The sequence below is a fragment of the Pelobates fuscus genome, chromosome 5, assembly GCF_036172605.1.
Source record: "Pelobates fuscus isolate aPelFus1 chromosome 5, aPelFus1.pri, whole genome shotgun sequence".
Classification (NCBI taxonomy): domain Eukaryota; kingdom Metazoa; phylum Chordata; class Amphibia; order Anura; family Pelobatidae; genus Pelobates; species Pelobates fuscus.
In genome coordinates this window covers 230,406,973-230,430,869 of record NC_086321.1, presented here as the reverse complement: position 1 = coordinate 230,430,869, position 23,897 = coordinate 230,406,973, and the positions used below count along the sequence as shown (strand labels likewise).

At 41.3% G+C, this 23,897-nt stretch overlaps 1 protein-coding gene across 1 annotated transcript in view; it reads left to right on the top strand.

Annotated features, from left to right (window-relative positions):
- The first annotated feature begins 1,133 nt into the window (after positions 1 to 1,133).
- Positions 1,134 to 23,897, top strand: part of ERMP1 (endoplasmic reticulum metallopeptidase 1) — a 62,157-nt gene continuing 39,393 nt past the window's right edge. Inside the window, exons 1-5 of the mRNA XM_063455109.1 lie at positions 1,134 to 1,479; positions 9,103 to 9,404; positions 9,870 to 9,997; positions 11,226 to 11,331; positions 19,094 to 19,240. Of these exons, the coding sequence (XP_063311179.1) occupies positions 1,202 to 1,479; positions 9,103 to 9,404; positions 9,870 to 9,997; positions 11,226 to 11,331; positions 19,094 to 19,240 (961 nt within the window). The 5' untranslated portion in view covers positions 1,134 to 1,201. The remainder of the gene's footprint in view (positions 1,480 to 9,102; positions 9,405 to 9,869; positions 9,998 to 11,225; positions 11,332 to 19,093; positions 19,241 to 23,897) is intronic.

Genomic DNA, 23,897 nt, shown 5'->3' with positions numbered 1-23,897 from the left:
GTCAGTGGCTGTATGTATGTATGTCTGTATGCATGTATGTATGCATGTATGTCTATCTGTATGCATGTCATTATGTGTGTCTGTATGTATGTGTCTGTCACTATGTACGCCTGTGTGTCTGTATATGTGTGTATGTCTCAGTATGTGTGTGTCAGTATGTATGCCTATATGCGTATCAGTATGTGTGTCTGTTAGTATGTATCAGTGTGTGTGTGTGTGTATCTGTGTCCTTTTGTATCAGTGAATGTGTTTGTGTCTGTGTGTGTATTCCTGTGGGCGGGATTTGGAGGCGGTCTCTGTGGGCGGTTTTGGAGGCGGGCCCCCCTGGGGCCCAGACCCTGAGCTCAGTTAGGGGCCCCAAAATTTTTGGTGGCGGCCCTGGGTCTATATAAGAGTTACTGTGAGTACACCGCCTCAGTATAAGTATCCTCTATATGATATATATGAGTTTCTATTGAGACACAGCCTCAGTATATGTATCCACTATCCACTATATGCTCTATGTGTGAGTTTCTATGGGGATAGCCTCAGTATATGTATTTATTATAGGCACTATGTATGAGTTACTATGAGGACACAACCTATATTGTCTATGTATGAGTTGATCGTAAGTATTTGCCTCAGTTTGTGTTCTTTATTTGCTCTGAAAACAGAGCCTCAGTATATGTCCTCTACATGCTCTATATGTAAGTTGGTGTGGACATTGCTTCAGTGGATCTGTTCACTATATGCTTGATATATTAGTGGAAACACAATATATGTGAATGATATAAGACACATCCTCTACTACTGGGAATGTGCCCTACAGTGTGTCAAAATACTTTCATAGTGCAAGATAATTGCACATTTATAAATTCATACGTTTAAAAATTGCAGAAAACCTTATGTGCTAGTGAAGTCACTGTAATAGAATATAAATGAAAAAAGCGCTGCTGCTGCTGCCTATACAAACAGCACAGAGTGGAGATCATGAACCTCTGAATGACCTTAACACCAAAAAAAATCAAGGTGAAAGTGCGTTTTAATGAAGATTGTCCGTCACCGCAGCCCGTATTGTGCCGGTTGGAACATCAAGAGATTGGATGGAACGTTGTGTTGACATAGAATCCGATCTCATTGGCTGGCTATCTGACAGCGCCTTCTCTGATTGGCTGAACCTATCTCTTTGGCATCGGATAGGAGCGGCTGGTGTATTCCAGGCATGGAGACCGGTGGCAAGGCTGGCGGCGGAGGCTCGGCGGTCAGGAGAGCGAGGCATGTCACCCCGGGCTCCGCACCGCCAGGCGGACACAGTCACCGGGGCAAGCATCCCCCCGACAACGGCAGGAAGACCCCAAGCCGGGCTCTCACCTTTGGAGCCGCCGTACTGCCGGTGCTGGCGCTCTATGTGTTGGCTGTGCGGGGCTTAGTGCAGCTCTCACTGCGGCAACTAGTGACCCCCGGTACCCGGAGCATGGACTTCAATGACAGCACTGCCAGGTGACGAGAGAGAGAGAGAGAGAGAGAGAGAGAACCACAGATAGTAAATACTGTGTGCATGGACAGCGCTGCCACCGCAGATAGTAAATACTGTGTGCATGGACAGCGCTGCCAGCGCAGATAGTAAATACTGTGTGCATGGACAGCGCTGCCGCCGCAGATAGTAAATACTGTGTGCATGGACAGCGCTGCCGCCGCAGATAGTAAATACTGTGTGCATGGACAGCGCTGCCACCGCAGATAGTAAATACTGTGTGCATGGACAGCGCTGCCGCCGCAGATAGTAAATACTGTGTGCATGGACAGCGCTGCCGCCGCAGATAGTATATACTGTGTGCATGGACAGCGCTGCCGCCGCAGATAGTAAATACTGTGTGCATGGACAGCGCTGCCGCCGCAGATAGTAAATACTGTGTGCATGGACAGCGCTGCCAGCGCAGATAGTAAATACTGTGTGCATGGACAGCGCTGCCAGCGCAGATAGTAAATACTGTGTGCATGGACAGCGCTGCCAGCGCAGATAGTAAATACTGTGTGCATGGACAGCGCTGCCAGCGCAGATAGTAAATACTGTGTGCATGGACAGCGCTGCCAGCGCAGATAGTATATACTGTGTGCATGGACAGCGCTGCCAGCGCAGATAGTATATACTGTGTGCATGGACAGCGCTGCCAGCGCAGATAGTATATACTGTGTGCATGGACAGCGCTGCCACCGCAGATAGTATATACTGTGTGCATGGACAGCGCTGCCACCGCAGATAGTATATACTGTGTGCATGGACAGCGCTGCCACCGCAGATAGTATATACTGTGTGCATGGACAGCGCTGCCACCGCAGATAGTATATACTGTGTGCATGGACAGCGCTGCCACCGCAGATAGTATATACTGTGTGCATGGACAGCGCTGCCACCGCAGATAGTATATACTGTGTGCATGGACAGCGCTGCCACCGCAGATAGTATATACTGTGTGCATGGACAGCGCTGCCACCGCAGATAGTATATACTGTGTGCATGGACAGCGCTGCCACCGCAGATAGTAAATACTGTGTGCATGGACAGCGCTGCCACCGCAGATAGTAAATACTGTGTGCATGGACAGCGCTGCCACCGCAGATAGTATATACTGTGTGCATGGACAGCGCTGCCACCGCAGATAGTATATACTGTGTGCATGGACAGCGCTGCCACCGCAGATAGTAAATACTGTGTGCATGGACAGCGCTGCCAGCGCAGATAGTAAATACTGTGTGCATGGACAGCGCTGCCAGCGCAGATAGTAAATACTGTGTGCATGGACAGCGCTGCCAGCGCAGATAGTAAATACTGTGTGCATGGACAGCGCTGCCAGCGCAGATAGTAAATACTGTGTGCATGGACAGCGCTGCCAGCGCAGATAGTATATACTGTGTGCATGGACAGCGCTGCCACCGCAGATAGTATATACTGTGTGCATGGACAGCGCTGCCACCGCAGATAGTATATACTGTGTGCATGGACAGCGCTGCCACCGCAGATAGTATATACTGTGTGCATGGACAGCGCTGCCACCGCAGATAGTAAATACTATGTGCATGGACAGCGCTGCCACCGCAGATAGTATATACTGTGTGCATGGACAGCGCTGCCACCGCAGATAGTAAATACTGTGTGCATGGACAGCGCTGCCACCGCAGATAGTATATACTGTGTGCATGGACAGCGCTGCCACCGCAGATAGTATATACTGTGTGCATGGACAGCGCTGCCACCGCAGATAGTATATACTGTGTGCATGGACAGCGCTGCCACCGCAGATAGTATATACTGTGTGCATGGACAGCGCTGCCACCGCAGATAGTATATACTGTGTGCATGGACTGCGCTGCCACCGCAGATAGTATATACTGTGTGCATGGACAGCGCTGCCACCGCAGATAGTATATACTGTGTGCATGGACAGCGCTGCCACCGCAGATAGTATATACTGTGTGCATGGACAGCGCTGCCACCGCAGATAGTATATACTGTGTGCATGGACAGCGCTGCCACCGCAGATAGTATATACTGTGTGCATGGACAGCGCTGCCACCGCAGATAGTATATACTGTGTGCTGCCACCACAGATAGTGTATATACTGTGTGCTGCCACCACAGATAGTAGTATATACCGTGTGCAGGGACAGCGCTGCCAGGTGTGAGCCCTGGGGCAGAGACAACACTGCATGAGGAGCAGCTAAATAATGCATGTAATGTAACCCTATACTGTGTCAGGCATTCAATCAACCAGCTGCTCAATTCATGGATTATTTCCTAGAAAAGCAGCAACCTACACACTCTGTCACACAACCTAGTTAAAACCTGTGCACACCGATTTCTTAGAATTCCTTTGCAGTTTTTAAAATTATTAATATTAATAGTAGACTCCAATTTCAAATAACAAAACCACTATTTATCAGCAAAACATGCATACATGTATTTCTGCATTTTTATTTCCTTTGAGGTATATCTAATAACAGCTTGCAAAAACTGCAGATCTCTTGTGTTCAGCCTTCCCCCCCCCAGAAGAGACACTGTGTCAGGGTAATTACCTGTCGGATGCTTCTTAGTGAGAAGTCTCTGATTTTGAGTCGCGTGCAATTTATAAAAAAATCAGGAGACAGCAGACTGGAAGGACGCAGGGATACAATGAGGTGCTTGGTTGAGCATGCTCACAGGCCCAATGTGACTTCAGGGAGAATGCAGGTTCAGTCTAGCAGACGACACTTGCTACTTGCTTTAGCTCTGTGATACTAACCGAAGCTGAAGATAACCTCCCCGGCTGTCTGACAGACAGGGCGGTGTTTCTGCAATTATTTATAAAAGTGCCAACTTCAAATAGAAATCAGAACTTAAACTGCAGATCAAATAAGATCCTGGCCCATTACTGAAGTGGTCATCAGAACCAAATGACCGCTATATCCACTTGAGTCAGTTCATCTCAGTGAGGTGGCATGGATGCAGTGGCCTTGTCGTTTTAATCGTTCAGTGCAAAACATGGCCCATTTGTAGATACGACAATGTTTTCATTGCAGGGCTAAACACACCATTAGGGGCTGTCTTACTGACAACTAGTGGGTGCTTCCACTACTACAACCCAGTCAGATCCAGTTATGTGACTTTCAACATTGAGCACCCCCATTGCTCATCATAAGGCTTAAATACTTCCCTATGAGAAGCATTTGTTTGGACGAGCCTGGTGCTTGCTGCAAGTGCACTTTCTTCTAAGATTAGATTGGGTGAGAAGATGAAGAGCAGGTTTCCTGTGGGCCGACATCACCATAGGTGGAGCAACAGCTGTTTTTTTATTTCATTTAGTAGGGCCTCTGAATTTAAAAAGGGAGTAGAACACTATAGTAATCGTTATCAATGCTTTTCTATGAGCGCCTGTGTCATGTGACCACACTTTACTCTGTCAGTTTTACACTGCAGGGATAAAAGGACAGGGCTATTGCACCCAGACTACCTATTTAGGACCCTCCTCACCAAGCCTGTGAGGGTTTAGAAGGTGAGATTTACTTACCTTTCAGCTCATAAAACTGTAATGTTTTACATTGCAGGGTTAAAATCAAAAGGACCACTGCACCCAAAACACTACTTTGAGATGAAGTGTCCTAGGTGTCTTTAAGTCACCTGAACAACTTTAGCTTAATGAAGCAGTTTTGGTGTATAGAACATGCCCCTGCAGCCTCAGTGCTCAATCCTCTGCCATTTAGGAGTTAAATCCCTTTGTTTATGAACCTTAGTCACACCTCCCTGCATGTGACTTGCACAGCCTTCCATAAACACTTCCTGTAAAGAGAGCCCTATTTAGGCTTTCTTTATTGCAAGTTCTGTTTAATTAAGATTTTCTTATCCCCTGCTATGTTAATAGCTTGCTAGACCCTGCAAGAGCCTCCTGTATGTGATTAAAGTTCAATTTAGAGATTGAGATACAATTATTTAAGGTAAATTACATCTGTTTGAAAGTTAAACCAGTTTTTTTTTCATGCAGGCTGTCAATCATAGCCAGGGGAAGTGTGGCTAGGGCTGCATAAACAGAAACAAAGTGATTTAACTCCTAAATGACAGTGAATTGAGCAGTGAAATTGCAGGGGAATGATCTATACACTAAAACTGCTTTATTTAGCTAAAGTAATTTAGGTGACTATAGTGTTCCTTTAAACCTTTTAGGGGTAGATGTGAATACATTTTACCAGGCAAGTCTGACAAGACGCGAGACTTGCTCTTACTTGCTCTTGTGTTATGATGCTGAACGCTGACAATTCTTCTCACAGAGAAGCTTTGAGATAATGCAGACATTGACAAGCATTTGCTGTAGGTCCCTTTTTAGTTCTTTATGAAAAGCAGTGAATTGGCCTAAAAATCAGTGGGTGGAGTGGTGCTGTGGCTAAACAAACTCACAAAAGGTGAGTTAAACTTTTTTTACGTTGTCAACGGGGAGCCTAATAATCTGCTTTACATGAAGACATCCAGTGTCCACAAAATCCTGTTAGGAAAGCATTACAGCATGCGCTTTAGGTTTCCCCGATCGGCGTGACGTTGTGGGAGGAAATCGATCCAGGAAAGAGGTGTTATACTTTTATTTATTTATTATTTATTCATTGTGGGGGGACACTATAAAGTTAGGCATACAAAACTGTATTCCTAACACTATAGTTTTTCTTTAAAATAAATATTCTAAGATAATGAATTATTGTTATTAATAAAGTGAGTATTCTCCTATTTTGATACTCCAGGCTGGAGTAGTCCAATATTAAAGAGGAAAATCAAAAAAGACCGTGCCTATAATTGTCATTCCCTCCCCTCCTCCCCCCACACACACTTGACCAGCTTTTAGCTTGTGTGGTTATTGAGCACATTAATCATATTGTAGGCACTGCCCTTGTTAGATGTTCTTTGCTCCCTGATAACATACATACAGATAGATAACTAGGTGAAGGGTGTTCTTTTAGTAACATGAGTGATATGTGCAATACTTATTGTCTTTATTGCTATGTTACAGTAATAGTTCATAGTGCTATTACTAATTCACCTAAAAATATGAGCACAGAAAAAAAAAGATAAAACATTTCAGTTTATCAAAACTACATTTACTTTTATTGCTAAAGAACATTGAGAAATGCGTATTGTAGCGGAGTAGCAAGGGTTAAGGCACAAACTCTCCGCTGGTAACCAAAATTCAGCATGCAGAACACAGGTAGCATAGTATAATCCCTTTCCCAATGACTAGACGACCCATAGTCTGGGAGTCAACTTGATTTTGATTGAAAAGTCACCAAATGTATACTATTTTCCCTGCACAGGGTTTCCAGACTGAAATAGCAGGGGTTTTAATCAGGTGGACTGTGTGGGGAAACTGACCATGCAAGGTCGTTTCCCAGCATCCCCTGCTGTACAGGGACAGTGTTGACATCAGCAGGCACAGATAATTATATTAACAGTTAGTACAGAAAAATATAGGATTTTACATTAAAATCCCTAACTTGTACAATTTCCCACAGATTTTACTGAATGACCTCTCATTAGATTGCAGGGATCTGAATGTACAATCTCATGAATTACCGCTCAGATCCCTTCAGAAATAACCGAACTCCATACAGAATACTGTTTGAATTGAACCTGGTCTCAATGAGAGAGATTACACGAAATGGAGCATTTTGGCGAAAGAGCGGATCTCCCGAACGGCCTGGAAGTCCAGCGGTGTTTGGAAGCCAAGTGACCGATTTTAGTTACAGGCACTCGACAACCAAACCCCGCTGAACTTTTAGCGAACAAAGATGGCCGCCGCCATGTGTTCGGCATATGAACGGCGGCCCCCCACGAAAACCATTAACATCAATTGAAACAATGTTGCATTCCGTTAATAAGCGACACACGACCTCATCGGTGTGGTCTCTCATTCGGTAGTTAGGGAGTTTCCCGAACAGTGTTACAGATTACTGTTCGGGAAACGGATGCTATATCCCCATAGCTTAACAATAGGGGATATGGCCATTTTAAAGTCCCGAACACAGTTTATGATAAAGTCTTTTACAGTCCCAAGTGGTGAGGTTTGCCACACGTATATAATACAGAAATTGTTGTTTTTTTTAGTGAGTAAACCTCCAATTATTACGGGAAGAGAATATTAACGAAACACATAGTAGTTTAACTTAAGGACGGCCATGCAATTGTAATTAAAAAGGGACAATCCAGGCACCCAGACCACTTCTGCCCATTGGAGTAGTCTGGGTGCCAACTTCTATCACCCTTAAAGGACCACTATAGTGCCAGGAAAACATACCTTTCTCCAGCGCCGGGCGGGGAGCTCTCCTCCTCCTCTCCTCCCATTCGGCTGAATGCGCACGCGCGGCAAGAGCTACGCGCGCATTCAGCCGGTCTCATAGGAAAGCATTATCAATGCTTTCCTATGGACGCTTGCGTGCTCTCACTGTGATTTTCACAGTGAGAATCACGCAAGCGCCTCTAGCGGCTGTCAATGAGACAGCCAGTAGAGGCTTTGAGGGCTGGATTAACCCATTTATAAACACAGCAGTTTCTCTGAAAATGCTATGTTTATAAAAAAAAATGGGTTAACCCTAGCTGGACCTGGCACCCAGACCACTTCATTATGCTGAAGTGGTCTGGGTGCCTAGAGTGGTCCTTTAACCCTGCAAGTGTAATTATTGCAGTTTTTTATAAACTGCAATAATTACCTTGCAGGGTTAAGTCCTCCTCTAGTGGCTGTCTATCAGACAGCCCCTAGAGGGACTTCCAGGTTCCTAAAACACGAACAGTGTTTTAAACGACGCTGGACGTCCTCACGTAATGCATGAGACCTCCAGCGTCGCCTGGAATCCCCATAGGAAAGCATTAGATAATGCTTTCCTATGGGGAGGTCTAATGCGCGCGTGTGACCATTGCGGCGCATGCGCATTAGGTCTCCCACGCCGGCTGACGTTGGCGTGGGCGGAGCCTGACCCAGCGCCGAGGGATATTGGCGCTGGATTTAGGTAAGTGTCTGAAGGGGTTTTAACCCCTTCAGCAAAATGGGATGGGGTGAGAGGGAGGGGATCACTGCAGGATTCTGCAGTGCCAGGAAAACGGGTTTGTTTTCCTGGCACTGGAGAGTCCCTTTAATCCGTTTTCTAAAAGTGTTATCATGTAATTAATCAGTTTTATAATGTGAAATATCCTATATGTGATTTTAAAAAAATAATTGTTTTTCTGTTTTGTACTGTAATGCATATAATGCAGGGATTAAGCAAACAAATGTTTGAAATATTTAATGTGCATGTCCCCATTGTGCTATTATATAATATGAAAGGCTTTCAAGCACAGCATTGCTTTGTGAAATAGGCCCATACAGCATCGTAGGAGGAATGCCTAAGCACCTGAGCTTAAACAACATTATGTAAGAAGATAGCTGTGTAAAATCTTGGGAAGCTTTTTCTGTGTACGAGTCCATTTTATTCTAACCTCACACCTCACCCAAGTAGATACTATAGACACATTACATGTTTGCTGCTTGTATGAATTGCTTCCACTTGAATTGTTAAGATTATACTTTTACACAGTGTATAATAATATATTTGTATATCTTGTGCTGTATGTTCCAGGGGCTATTTAGAGGGCCTGACAGCTATCAACTCCAGGACAGTGGGAAGCCCTGCTAATGAAATCCTTGCTGTGAACTACATTTTGGAAAAGCTCAAGTTTGTTCAAGAGAAGAGAAATGCCGTTCACAACATAGTGGTGGACATACAACGGCCCACAGGATCATTTAGCATTGATTTTCTTGGAGGCTTCAGCAGTTACTATGATAACATAACTAACATTGCTGTGAAATTGGAGCCAGATCATGGAGCAGAGCATGCGGTGCTTGCAAACTGCCATTTTGACTCCGTAGCTAACACACCAGGTAAAACAGTGCTTTGTTTGAATGGGAACTTGGATTACGTTTCAGATGTATTTAATGCTTAATCAATTCTTATTGGGGGGGGGGGGGGGGGGGGGGGGGTTGGTTTAATGGTTGTCTAACCAGTTTCACAAGGTGTTCTAGTCAGAAAAAAATTATTTGTTTACAACATTCTTCACCAGGAGACAAAAGGGAGAAAACTTTCAAGACAAAACCGGTATTATTCATAGGCATTCTAACCAAAGGAAAGAAGAAGGTGGAGAAATGATAGAAACTAAAAACCTTTTTAAAAACGCACAAAACCACGTGAACATTTTGTTGCATGAACAGCTCCCAAAGTGGAAGATTATATTGCATTTTGGCTTCCATTATTTGTTTGTGACTATGTGCAGACCTTGTGTACGGCAGACTTATTTATAACACCCCAATTTTTTTCATATTTTTTGCTGTTCTATATTGTTTCTGTAGGTGCCAGTGATGACGCAGTAAGCTGTGCAGTCTTGCTTGAAATCCTGAGTGCCCTGTCCAGTTTGTCTAAGCCCTTGAACCATGCCATTATATTCCTCTTCAATGGTGCTGAAGAAAACATCCTACAGGTAAAATGATAACATACTACTGTATAATGTGCATGCTGTTACTACATACTGTGAAACAAAGGATGGCAACAAATAATGTCAAGGTATCGTGTGTTTGTTGGTTGAGTTTTCTCATACCACGTTGATTTTTTATTTATTTTTTAGAGGTAAGCTGTAATCCATCCTTCCATCTATATGTGTTGGCTTTAATAGGTAGCTTACATGTTACAGGATATGGATGTGCCCAGTGCCCTACTACTCCCCTAAGCTAAGAAGTAGATTTGCAGCTTTAGCAAATCTTCAGTTCCCATATTGCTTTGCTAGCCATATAATTTGTAAAACAATGTGGGAGTTATGGTACTGTAGCTGGGGATCTACGTTTTATCCCAAGTTGAAAAAAAAGTAAAAATACATTTAAAAAAATAAATATATTTTTTTTATCTTCATTGAAAATATATGTGTATATATATATATATGTTTATATATACATATATCCCCTCCCCCCCCCCCCCCCCCCACATACATACAGAGGATAAAAGGATAGCACCCTTCACCCGAATGTACTTAAACAAAAATGTCTTGTTTCTTGCTACCTTTACTATTTAAACAAACCTCTAAAAAGTGCAGTATACCTACAGTGCTGACCTACTGTACGGTTATCTATGTTATGCTTTCTCTTGTGACAATATGTGCCGTTGGGGACACCACGCACGGCTATGTTATTTCTCTGCAAGACAACAACAAAGATTTGCAAAGAAATAAAAATAAAAATTGAGACTTGCACGTCTCACATGTTACTTACATGTTCATGGAACCTGCGCATTCCACAGTTTCACATCTAATTGATACAGACCTGCGAGTTTAGTACTACTCTGTGATATGCTATATTCTATACAAAATTAACAAACGGATTCTCTTATCTAAATAAAAAGATATTCAACAAAAAAAAAATGATAGCAATTACATCAACTATCATATCATGCCATGCAACCTGCGCTATATAACTCTAAAATTTTATCCTCCCCAATCATACACACTTTCACCTGGGCCAACTGTTTACTTAATATACTTTATCAATGTACTAAAAGGAAAATTAAATACATGACTCACATTTTAAATCCATTAAATTATTAATTTTCATATTAAGAGTTCAAAAATACTTTCTTAACATAGCTTGCAACAATCTTCCATAATGCAGAATTTAGAGTATGGTTTCTGTGTTTTTTTGTTTTTTTTTCTCTTCATCTAGGGCAGCCATGGCTTTATTACCCAGCATCCATGGGCAAAGATGGTTCGAGCATTTATCAACTTGGAGGCTGCTGGCGTAGGAGGGAAAGAGCTGGTGTTTCAGACAGGTTTGAAATTTAAATAGTGTTTTCATACTTCAAGGGGAATATTTAACTTGTTTGTGCCAAAGCATTCAGAGTTTGTTACTAAACACTGGATTTTGCCCAAATGGCATTGATAATTCTCACATTTACTAAAGCCAAATGCGGTCAAGAGTCAATTTGTCCAACCAATTCTGTAACAGTGTTTTGGAGGATTTGGGAAAATCAGTGATTTTCGCATGAGAACCAGTCTACAGCACTGGAATTGGAGATTTAGTGGAGTGATTAGTGGATTGGGAACACCTAGTCACAGAAGGGGGTAACTGTTTTGGGGGATTGACAATGTCGTGTCCACCCCTCCTTTACTATAAGTATTAGCACCCACATGGGTGGGGACCAGGAGAAGGGGATACTAGGTTCCTCCCTGTTATAGCACTGGCCGGCTGGGGCCTTTTCTTTAGTGATGCAGCTGCAAAAACTGAAATTCTGGTCTTTCCTCCCTCAAGTGTTGCTACTCCTGTGTCTGTCTCACTCCAAGTCAACGGTGCTATCATCAGCTCCACCACGCAGGCTCGCTGCCTAGGTGTTCTTTTTGACTCCGACCTCTCCTTCACGCCTCATGTTCAGTCTATTGCCAAATCCTGCCGCTTCCATCTCAAAATCATTGCTTGCATCCGACCCTAATTAACGCCAGATGCGACTAAGGGCCTGGTCCATTCCACTGTTCTTTCTTGCCTTGACTACTGTAATCCACTTCTTTGTGGTCTTACGTGCTCCCAACTTGCCCTGTTACAGTCTATAATGAATGCGGCGGCAAGGCTCATCTTCCTGTCTGCCCGCACCTCCCATGCCTCACCCTTCTGTCAGTCCCTACATTGGCTTCATGTAAGATATAGGGCTCAATTTAAAATTCTGGTTCTTGCTTTCAAATCTCTACATAATGCTGCACCCACCTATCTATCCTCCCTAATACACAAGTATGTCCCGTCTAGGCCCTTACGCTCTGCTGAAGACTTGCGTCTATCTTCTGCCCTACTCCCACCTCTGATGCTCGCCTTCAAGACTTCTCGGAGGCTGCACCATTTCTGTGGAACTCACTTCCCTCCTCCGTTAGATGCTCACCCAGTCTCCGCTCATTTAAAAAATTATTAAAAACCCACTTCTTCATAAAAGCGTATCAATTAAACTGTTAATAGCTCCCAACTTATTCCTCTCTTGCAACTGTCATTAGTCTAATACTATCCTTACCTTTTGTGTCACTGTACCCCACTACCTCTAGCATGTAAGCTCCTTGAGCAGGACCCTCAACCCCTCTGTCCTGTATCTACAACTTGTCTAGTTACAACTACATGTTTGTTCATCCTCCCACTGTAAAGCGCTGCGGAAGTTGTAATTCGCCCTGCCAGCGCAGAGGGTTTTTAACTATTTGTCCAGCTCAGAGCTGAATTCTGTAAGCCTGGATTTGCTGCATTGGCCCCGGATTTCAGCCATCTGCCAGAGTTCGGCCTGGCTGAAATACAGACCATTTTCAGGTCCATTCTGGGCCTGTATTACAAAATCTGGGCATTAACGAATTCCATCATCAACATCCGGATTTTTCAGTCTGAATAGCCTGAATGCATCTGGATATATTTGCCACATTCGGTCCAGGGCATTTTGGACTCTAGTGAATAATCCTCATAAGATATTTACTTTTTGACTGTAATTTTTGCATTTTAAAGCTCTTAATCCCTACAAGGCCACCGATTGACTAACTGAAGCACAAAGCCATAGTAAATGGATGAGAGATAATGGTCTGTCTTTTATGCTAACGATGGTTCTGGCATCTACTAAGCGGAAAACTACAGAACCAACATCAAGGGAAAGGCAGTTGGCAAGCCATGAAACACTACAATGATCGTTGAAGCTACTGTCCTTACCTGAAAGAAATAAAAAAAATATATTTCATGATGACCAGGGGAAAAGGAACATGAATATCTGTATATTTCCCAATAATAGGCCCAGCAAATGGACCTGCTCTGAGATACAGGGAATATGTAGGCATTACTTGATTTAAAATATTTTTTTATTTAAAAATTTTCATGCCCCTGTTTTCCTGGAGAAAAGTTTGCTGCTGAGTATTGCCTGATGTTACATAGTTACATAGCTGAAAAGAGACTTGCGTCCATCAAGTTCAGCCTTCCTCACATATGCTTTTTTGCTGTTGATCCAAAAGAAGGCAAAAAAAAACCCAGTTTGAAGCACTTCCAATTTTGCAACAAGCTAGGAAATAAAATTCCTTCTTGACCCCAGAATGGCAGTCAGATTTATCCTTGGATGAAGCAGTTATTACCCTACATTGAAAGATTATATCCTTGAATATTCTGTTTTTGCAAGTATGCATCTAGTAGCTTGGAACAAAAAAAGGGAGAAAAGTCTGTCCTATAGGATATAGATCGCAGTGGATGCAATAGGTAATGAACAGTTAAAATACCCTTTAATAGAGTGGGGTAAATACAGTGAAACTAATATAACGAAAAAGGTAAAGAGTGAAGTGCAGAGACACACACAGAAAGTAAAAAGTAGTGTGTCAAAAAACAACTAAATACTACGTATACCTATTACCGGTGCCCTACTGTCATAAACTGGGCAAGTACTGTGAGTGCCGCAGTTAATCTATATGCTGGTAATTAGTACCATAGTGGTAACTATGATCGGTATGGTAACAGGTAACCCAACAGTAGATGAGGCAGATAACAGTAAGGGATATCAAATATCACGGGGTAGCGGTAGTAGTATACGTATATTTATTTTAAATAAAACAGTACCGATGTCCTACATGGAGTCAATACATCCCCAAAGATATCTCAATTGGAGAGTAGGAAAGCCATGTATTGACATGGAGAGTACCACCGACCAATCTAAAGCTCAAACCACCGGTCCCTAGCTGGAACCATATACTAGGGTATACAATCCTAGTGGGCAGTGTGAGAGAAGAGAGTAGCCGGGTATCGGTTTAGTGGAGGGGGTGAGCCGTATACCGACTAGAAAGATGTCGGATTACAGTGTGCCTCCCTCCGGGTTAAGCATGCATACCCATAACAATTATGGTCAATGAAAGAAAAGGTCGAGGTTATCACAGGTTAGTCGTGTTTCTTAGACTAACTTGTTTTGACCTATGGTTGCCAGTGTCGGACAAACCAAGGTGGTGACCCGATAATAAAATCGAGACAAGAAGTATCCTTACTCGACTACCTTACTATAGTTGGCTATCATTGCTGGTGTTTTATATACAATAGACGCTACCAAGTAGCCCTCTGTTAAGTGTACAAATGTCTGTATAATAAGCAGAAAGTTTAAGTACAGGGAGGGAAGAATGGTGCCTACCGTACAGACTCCCATTGCGAATTTCGCAATTAGCACTAGTTTGTGCTCCATGGACCACCGTATTTTGGCCCCTCCCTCTCTTATCTACAGCAACCAATCAGATTTGTGAGCGGGCTTTTTAAACCTGACGAATCAGGGAAGACTTTTCCCCCTGATGAGCCTCTTCACACAGGCGAAACGCGCGTCGGGCTGAAGTGTGGCACCTACTATCGGCCTCGGGTTTGACACTAACCCGTCCACCTCAAGGTTACCCTGACTCCTCGGACATTATCACGAAAATCTCTTGGTTGACCAAAACCTTGTACTCGAGCGATACTGTTACTATCATCCAGCATCCCGGTTTACTACCTCACACATACGGGTTGCCTAATTAAGCTCCGGATGAACAGTAACCTTCAGTATCAACCAGGATACTACTTTATTACAACTAAATTAACTTTACCTTTGAAAAAGAACTATTAGGGCAAACATTTATTACATACCCTTCCCTCTTCCTTGTCTCCTACCACTTTACTATACCTGGTACCCACGAAGGCACCATTCTTCCCTCCCTGTACTTAAACTTTCTGCTTATTATACAGACATTTGTACACTTAACAGAGGGCTACTTGGTAGCGTCTATTGTATATAAAACACCAGCAATGATAGCCAACTATAGTAAGGTAGTCGAGTAAGGATACTTCTTGTCTCGATTTTATTATCGGGTCACCACCTTGGTTTGTCCGACACTGGCAACCATAGGTCAAAACAAGTTAGTCTAAGAAACACGACTAACCTGTGATAACCTCGACCTTTTCTTTCATTGACCATAATTGTTATGGGTATGCATGCTTAACCCGGAGGGAGGCACACTGTAATCCGACATCTTTCTAGTCGGTATACGGCTCACCCCCTCCACTAAACCGATACCCGGCTACTCTCTTCTCTCACACTGCCCACTAGGATTGTATACCCTAGTATATGGTTCCAGCTAGGGACCGGTGGTTTGAGCTTTAGATTGGTCGGTGGTACTCTCCATGTCAATACATGGCTTTCCTACTCTCCAATTGAGATATCTTTGGGGATGTATTGACTCCATGTAGGACATCGGTACTGTTTTATTTAAAATAAATATACGTATACTACTACCGCTACCCCGTGATATTTGATATCCCTTACTGTTATCTGCCTCATCTACTGTTGGGTTACCTGTTACCATACCGATCATAGTTACCACTATGGTACTAATTACCAGCATATAGATTAACTGCGGCACTCACAGTACTTGCCCAGTTTATGACAGTAGGGCACCGGTAATAGGTATACGTAGTATTTAGTTGTTTTTTGACACACTACTTTTTACTTTCTGTGTGTGTCTCTGCACTTCACTCTTTACCTTTTTCGTTATATTAGTTTCACTGTATTTACCCCACTCTATTAAAGGGTATTTTAACTGTTCATTACCTATTGCATCCACTGCGATCTATATCCTATAGGACAGACTTTTCTCCCTTTTTTTGTTCCAATTTATTATTAGGGTTACCCCCTGCTCTGTCCGCATTATCGATTGGCCACTCCTATTTCTTTTCATGCATCTAGTAGCTGTTTGAACATCTGTATGGATTCTGATAAAACCACTTCTTCAGGCAGAGAATTCCACATCCTGATTGTTCTTACAGTAAAAAAACCTTTCCTTTGCCTTAGACAAAATCTTCTTTCTTCTAGTCTAAACGCATGACTTCGTGTCCTATGTAAAGTCCGGTTTGTGAATAGATTTCCACACAATGGTTTGCATTGGCCTCGAATATATTTGTATAATGTTATCATATCCCCTCTCAGGCGACGTTTTTCTAAACTAAATAGGTTTAAATTTGTAAACCTTTCTTCATAGCTGATTTGTTCCATTACTTTTATTAATTTTGTAGCCCGCCTCTGCACTTTTTCTAGTGCCATAATATCCTTCTTTAGAACAGGTGCCCAAAATTGCACAGCATATTCAATGTGTGGTCTTACCAGTGATTTATAAAGAGGCAAAATGATATTCTCGTCCCGAGAATGAATGCCCTTTTTCATGCATGACAATACCCTACTGGCCTTGGCCACTGCTGATTGACATTGCACATTGTTGCATAGTTTGTTGTCTATAACAATTCCCAAGTCCTTTTCGTGTGTTGTTATCCCTAATTCGCTTCCATTAAGGGTATACGTTGCTTGTGTATTCTTGACGCCGAAGTGCATAACTTTGCATTTTTCAACATTAAATTTCATCTGCCATTTGAGTGCCCAGTCCCCCAATCTATCCAAATCCCTCTGCAGCAAAGTAATATCTTGCTCACATTGTATTATTTTACAAAGTTTTGTGTCATCTGCAAACACTGAAACATGACTTTCAATGCTGTCTTCAAGATCATTTATAAACATGTTAAATAGAAGGGGTCCCAGAACAGACCCCTGAGGTACACCACTTGCCACCTCTGTCCAGCTTGAAAAGTTACCATTAACGACAACTCTTTGTACTCTGTTTTTAAGCCAATGTTCTACCCAAAAACAAGCATTTTCATCTAGACCGATTTCCTTGAGTTTGAACACTAATCTTCTGTGTGGAACTGTATCAAATGCCTTGGCAAAGTCCAAATAGATCACATCCACTGCAACACCCTGATCTATACTTCTACTTACTTCTTCGTAGAATGCAATCAAGTTAGTTTGACACGACCTGTGCTTCATAAAACCGTGCTGATTTTTGCTGATAACCATGTTCTTCTCAAGAAATTCTTGAATATAATCCCTTAATAACCTTTCAAATATTTTACCAGCCACAGAAGTTAAGCTCACAGGTCTATAATTTCCAGGCAAGGATTTTGAACCCTTTTTGAATATAGGAACCACATCTGCCTTCCTCCAATCCTCCGGAACACTTCCTGAAATAAAAGAATCTTGAAAGATTAAAAACAGAGGTTCACTTATTTCTACACTTAGTTCCTTAAGTACACGTGGATGGATACCGTCAGGCCCTGGAGCTTTGTTTATATTAACTTTCTTTAGTTGCTGCAGCACCTTGTCTTGAGTTAACCAATTACAATTATTCTGCAAGTTTTTAGTAGCAATCATTTGCACATCTATTGCCATGGGTTCTTCCTTAACATATACAAAGGAGAAATAGTTATTTAAAATTGCCTTTTCCTGGTCTTCATTGACTAACACCCCCGTTTCAGTTTTTAGTGTAGCTACACTTTCATTTTTGGGTTTTTTAGAATTTATGTACTTAAAAAAATGCTTTAGGGTTGGTTTTGCTCTCTTTAGCTATCATTTTTTCATTTTGAAGTTTAGCAAGTCTAATTGCCTGTTTGCACGCATTATTTGCTTCCTTATATCTTTTATAAGATGCATCTGATTTGTCCGATTTAAATGCTTTAAATGCCCTTTTATGTTGATGGTTTTTTTTTGTCATGGAGAACAAAAGAATGTCCTTTACTGATCTCTCATTGCTCCAATGGGGACATCCTTTGGAGAACTGCCTTTCAACCTTTAGTAGTGATTCAGCCTTGCTAGAGGTTTGTGGTGGTCCAGTAGAAGCAAACAATACATTTAAATAAAAATAATAAATATCTCCCAACTCTTTGCTGTATGGTTGAGTATAATGTGTGGCATTGGAAAAATGCATAGTAACCTATACCTGTGGTAAGATTGTTGTTTATTAACACAAATATTTCTCCTCTTTACCTTTAAAATAAGTATTACGTTGAGACAAATTTCTATAAAATAACAATGGCATGTTAGTTCATGTAAGTTTGAATAATTGTTTATTTTAAAGTAAAACTATTAGTTTTTTTTGTGGTGGTGGTGTATTATTGGTTTGGTTTTTGTTTTGTTTTTTTAAAATTTGATTTCCTCCTTGTGAAAGTTTTTAAAATTGCATATCGCCCCCAACTTTGGCAGTTGATGTTATTTGATTGTCCGTAAGGCAGATCACTTGATCGTGTCACTGGACACAAATCTGCACATGTTCTGATTAGAAAGCTTTATAGAGGCTGGAGTATAGACAGAAAAGAACATATTCCATGTATTGTTTGTAAACACAAGGGAAAATAAGAGAAGCTACAAATAATTTTGCTGGCAGGGCTTAAAATGTAAATTCCTCTGATACCAGCCAGAATTGCCACTTGTCTAGAAATTGCATGACATACTCACTATGGGTGATGTGATACATTTTCACTCACCAGTGGTTAATGTATGCCTCCCAATAGTCAAGCTTTCAGTAGGACAGTCAACAATTTCCAACTTTAGCTTGGTGTCCCACATCCAACAGGCAGCAATGCCTGCAATGTCCTGTTAGTAAGGGGCCAGCCAGAAAGGCTCTTTCGCCCCTTTAGTGGGATGTTTGATATTTGTAATTTTTTAATTTTTTTGTCATTGTATTTATTTAATATAACTGCTCTGACAGGTCCAGAAAACCCATGGTTAGTGCAGGCTTATGCTTCTGCTGCGGTACATCCATTCGCCTCGGTGGTGGCACAGGAAGTTTTCCAGAGTGGCATTATTCCTTCAGATACCGACTTTCGCATATACCGGGATTTTGGCAATATTCCAGGTTAGTTATGTCCGTACTAAAATCTATAAATCTACTATTGTTTTCAGATAACTAGGTGACGTTCCTTTTCACATGCTGTAATCTGTTTCTTTTCAATAATGAGATTTATTCTAGCACAATTTACAATTTGTGTTCTCTAAGAAGATAGGACTGATCCTATAATACTGATAATGTGTTCCATAAGGGAAAGTTCTAAAAACAATGTTTTGACATCATGTATATGCTTTATGCCCATATGAGGGACATTGATTACCAAACTTTTTACTGTTTTTGTTCTTTGTAGCTGTTTTTACCCAAGGAGTTTTAACCCCTTAAGACCGCAGCCAAATGTACAAGTTGTGAACCAAAAAAAATGTAAACAAACCACAGATTTTGACTATATGTCTGTTCAACAATAATTTACCTCTTTCATATTAAATGCACCCACACTTATTATATATCATTTTGTTCAGGGGAAACAGGGCTTTCATTTAACATCCAATATTTAGGTATGGAACATAACGTAATATGAATAAAATATAAAAAAATTAGAGAAAATATGATTTTTTTTAAATTTTCTTAGTTCTATGTGACATTCTAACTGTGAATGTCATAATACTGTTTGCTTTTACTGCAATAAAATACACATATTTGTATTCAGCGATGTCTCACGTGTAAAACAGTACCCCCTATGTACAGGTTTTATGGTGTTTTGGGAAGTTACAGGGTCAAATATAGCATGTTACACTTTTCAGTTTTTTCACATTGAAATTTGCCAGTTTGGTTATGTTGCCTTTGAGACTGTATGGTAGCCCAGGAATGAAAATTACCCCCATGATGGCATACCATTTGCAAAAGTAGACAACCCAAGGTATTGCAAATGGGGTATGTCCAGTCTTTTTTAGTAGCCACTTGGTCACAAACACTAGCCAAAGTTAACGTTAATATTTGTTTGTGTGTGAAAAATGCAAAAAACTAATTTGAAAGCCAATTTTGGCCAGTGTTTGTGACTAAGTGGCTACTAAAAAAGACTGAACATACCCCATTTGCAATACCTTGGGTTGTCTACTTTTGCAAATGGTATGCCATTATGGAGGTAATTCTTATTTCTGGGCTACTATACGGTCTCAAAGCCAACGTAACCAATCTGGCGAATTTCATTGTGAAAAAACTGAAACGCAAGCCTTATATTTGACTCTGTAACTTTTGAAAACACCATAAAACCTGTACATGAGGGGTACTGTTATACTCAGGAGACTTTGCTGAACACAAATATTTGTGTTTCAAAACAGTAAAAAGTATGACAGCAAAAATATCGTCAGTGTAAGTGCCGTTTGTGTGCGAAAAAGGCAATAAATTTCACTTTCCCTGACGATATCATTGTTGTAATAAATTTTACGGTTTTGAAACACAAATATTTGTATTCAGCGATGTCTCCCGAGTAAAACAGTACCCCCCATGTACAGGTTTTATAGTGTCTTGGAAAGTTATAGGGTTAAATATAGTGCTAGCAAATTAAATTCCCTATACTTTCGGCCTGGGTTGTTAGGCAGGTCCCGCTAATTGTAATTAATTAGGATACCTAATTATGTAAAATTATTACATAAATATATATGTAAAATTATTATATATACACGTGTGTGTATATATATATATATATATATATATATATGTATATATATGTATATAATTTTTTTACTATTATTTTTATTTATATATAGGTATACATATAGTGATGTATACGTATATACTTGGGTATATTATTTCGTTCTACGTGTATTTTGATCTATATATATATATATATATATATATATATATATATATATATATATATATATATATATATAGATAGATATATATATATATATATTATCAAAATACAGTTAGAACGAAATTACACACATATATATATTTTTAATTATTTATTTTTTTATTTTAATTTTTTTTACGTATTTACATGTTTTTTTATTATAATATATATATATATATATATATATAATTATGTATATATTTAATCAATATCCTTCTACGTGTATTTTGATATTAATATATATATATAATTATATATATAAATATTAAAATACACTTAGTGTATGTGTAAATGTGTGCTTATATATATATATATATTATATATAGATCATATATATAATATATATATAAATGATGTAAGTGTATTTTATTTTTAACTCTAATTTTTTTTTTTTTTTACATTAAGGGGTTAATAGGGGAGGAGAGGGGCAGAGACAGTGTCAGCCAGTGATTTTACATCACTGGCTGACACACAGGATCAGTGATCACAGTGACAGGCTGTCACTGTGATCACCTCCTGCAGATCGCGGTAATTGGCCACAGGGGGAGTGCCTGGGTGGCCAGGCATGCCCCCCACCGCGATCTGCAGGGGGATCCTGCCTGCAGTTACTATGTGTCAGCCAATAGGCTGACACATAGTAACTCTGATCGCAGTGACAGGCTGTCACTGCGATCAGATCGCAGGGAGAGGCTGTCTCTGCATTCAGATCGCAGAGACAGCCTCTCCCTGCGATCATACTCTGCAGATCGCGGTCACTGACCGCAGGGGGACTGCCTGGGGGGCCAGGCATGTCCCCTGACCGCGATCTGCTGCAGAGAATTCCGCCGGCTCCATGTGTCAGCCGATTTTAAAATCGGCTGACACATGGTAAATACCGATCGCAGTGACAGCCTGTCACTGCGATCGGAAGCTGCAGACCGCGGTCCCCAGGCACAGGGGGGCTGCCTGGGGGGCCAGGCATGCCCCCCGACCGCGATCTGCAGCGGCCATGTTCCGCCGGCCACGTGGGGCTGAAGACCGCCCAGGACGTACTATGCCGTCCTGCGGCGTTTAGAGCCACCAAAATAAGGACGGCATAGTACGTCCTGCGGTCTTAAGGGGTTAATAAACCTACAGAACATCGTACATGATTGATTTGTTTATTACTTGTGGCCTAGCCACCTATCTCTTATGCTTTCCCTTACGTTGGAATTGTGAACCCCATTTCCTATGCTCTCCCATGTTAATTTGTGTGTTTATCCCCTTTGCCGTTCGGGAGGTGGCCTACGAACAGAATCCATTAATCTCTCAAATGAGGAACACCCCTGTACCCCATTAGAACGTTGACACCAACCCTGTAAGTGCGAAACCGCAAGGGAAACAATCAATGAGTGCTTCCCCTGGGTGGCTTCCATTTCATAAAACCTAACACGTGGCAGAGAGAGAATGGAGGCCATCTTGTCTACCGAACTAGGACAGCGTTACTTGGTCGTCGAGTGCCTGGAATTCTTTTTGGCTAGGCACTTACACTGGTAAACCTTCAACCACTGCCCATTCCCAACCATCTACACAAACGGTGTTAAGGAAATATAAACTACCGAACAGGGGGAGCATTCGTATCCTGAAAACAAGAGATTCCCTTGCATGGTGTTTGCACTGGAACCCCACGAACAGAGACTGGCCAAGACAATTATTTCCCTGAAACCGTTTTGGGCTAGCGCCTCGTGTCTGGCCGCTGAAAACTTTACCTCTATGGCATTTCCGCTTCACCGAACCGATCTGAGTGACTTTTGGATATTTAGTACCCTCAGATCATGGCCATCGGGGAATGTACTTTTTGTGGAGTTCCTGTGGACGGTGGGGACACTTTTTGGGTACAGTCGATTTTGTGGGAGTTTCTGTACCTGAGAGATAATTAAATTAAATGAGTTTTCTCATGCTATTATCTCTCAGGCACAGAGAATTCTGGGCTTGGAATCCTCGTTTTCCTATTTTGTAAACCCCATGTAGGGGACTGGGCATAAAAGCCAGCTGTGACTTCATAAAAATCAGTTGACTCCCAGAACTGTGTGTCGTCCGGTTACGGGGGGAATTGGTTATATCTGCTGAACAATGCTTTCCTGCTATATAGAACACCAGTGGAGACTTGTGGATTTTATTATTCTAGCTCTGTTACATTACTTTTGTGTTTATGTATATTACTGTGTTATATAATAGCTATCTGTAGCATACACTCTTGTTTTAATATTCTTATAGTAAGTCTAGATCATGGCACATGGCTTGTTTTAGCCATTGACTGTGCAATAGTTCTATGTGTACTGATTTGTTGGATTATGAATCTAAAAATGGTCTGGTCCTCTTAAGAAGCTTTAGTTGTTTTCTGCCAGTCCTGATAAAGTTCTCTAAGATCTAGCCTTAATATATATATTTTCTTAGTTCTCAATAGCTTCACATACATTTACTTGTAAAATGTATACAACCTGCTATTTTAAAAAATTTTTTAAAAGTTTTTGCTGCTTGCATCTAAGGAGCTTTTGGTTTCCTGCAGCATAACTTTTTTTTATTTTTTTTTAACTGAAACTGGAGAACCATCACATCTCTGGAAATGACACTGTCTGTCTGAGTAACTTTTTTGATGGGTGTTTTTTTGAACAAACTTTGACAAACTTTGAAGAGTTCTATCTAGGACAGGGGTAGGTGACCTTTGGCACTCCAGATGTTGCATCAGGGGAGATGTAGATCAGAACATCTGGAGTGCCATAGGTTGCCAACAACTGATATAGGATAATGATTGGGAAGAGAAGAGGAAAGCAAAAATAGAAAAAAAAAAGTAAAAGGAAGGAAGAGAAAAGAGGGGAATGAGAAAAAGAGAGGGAAATAATATCAGGG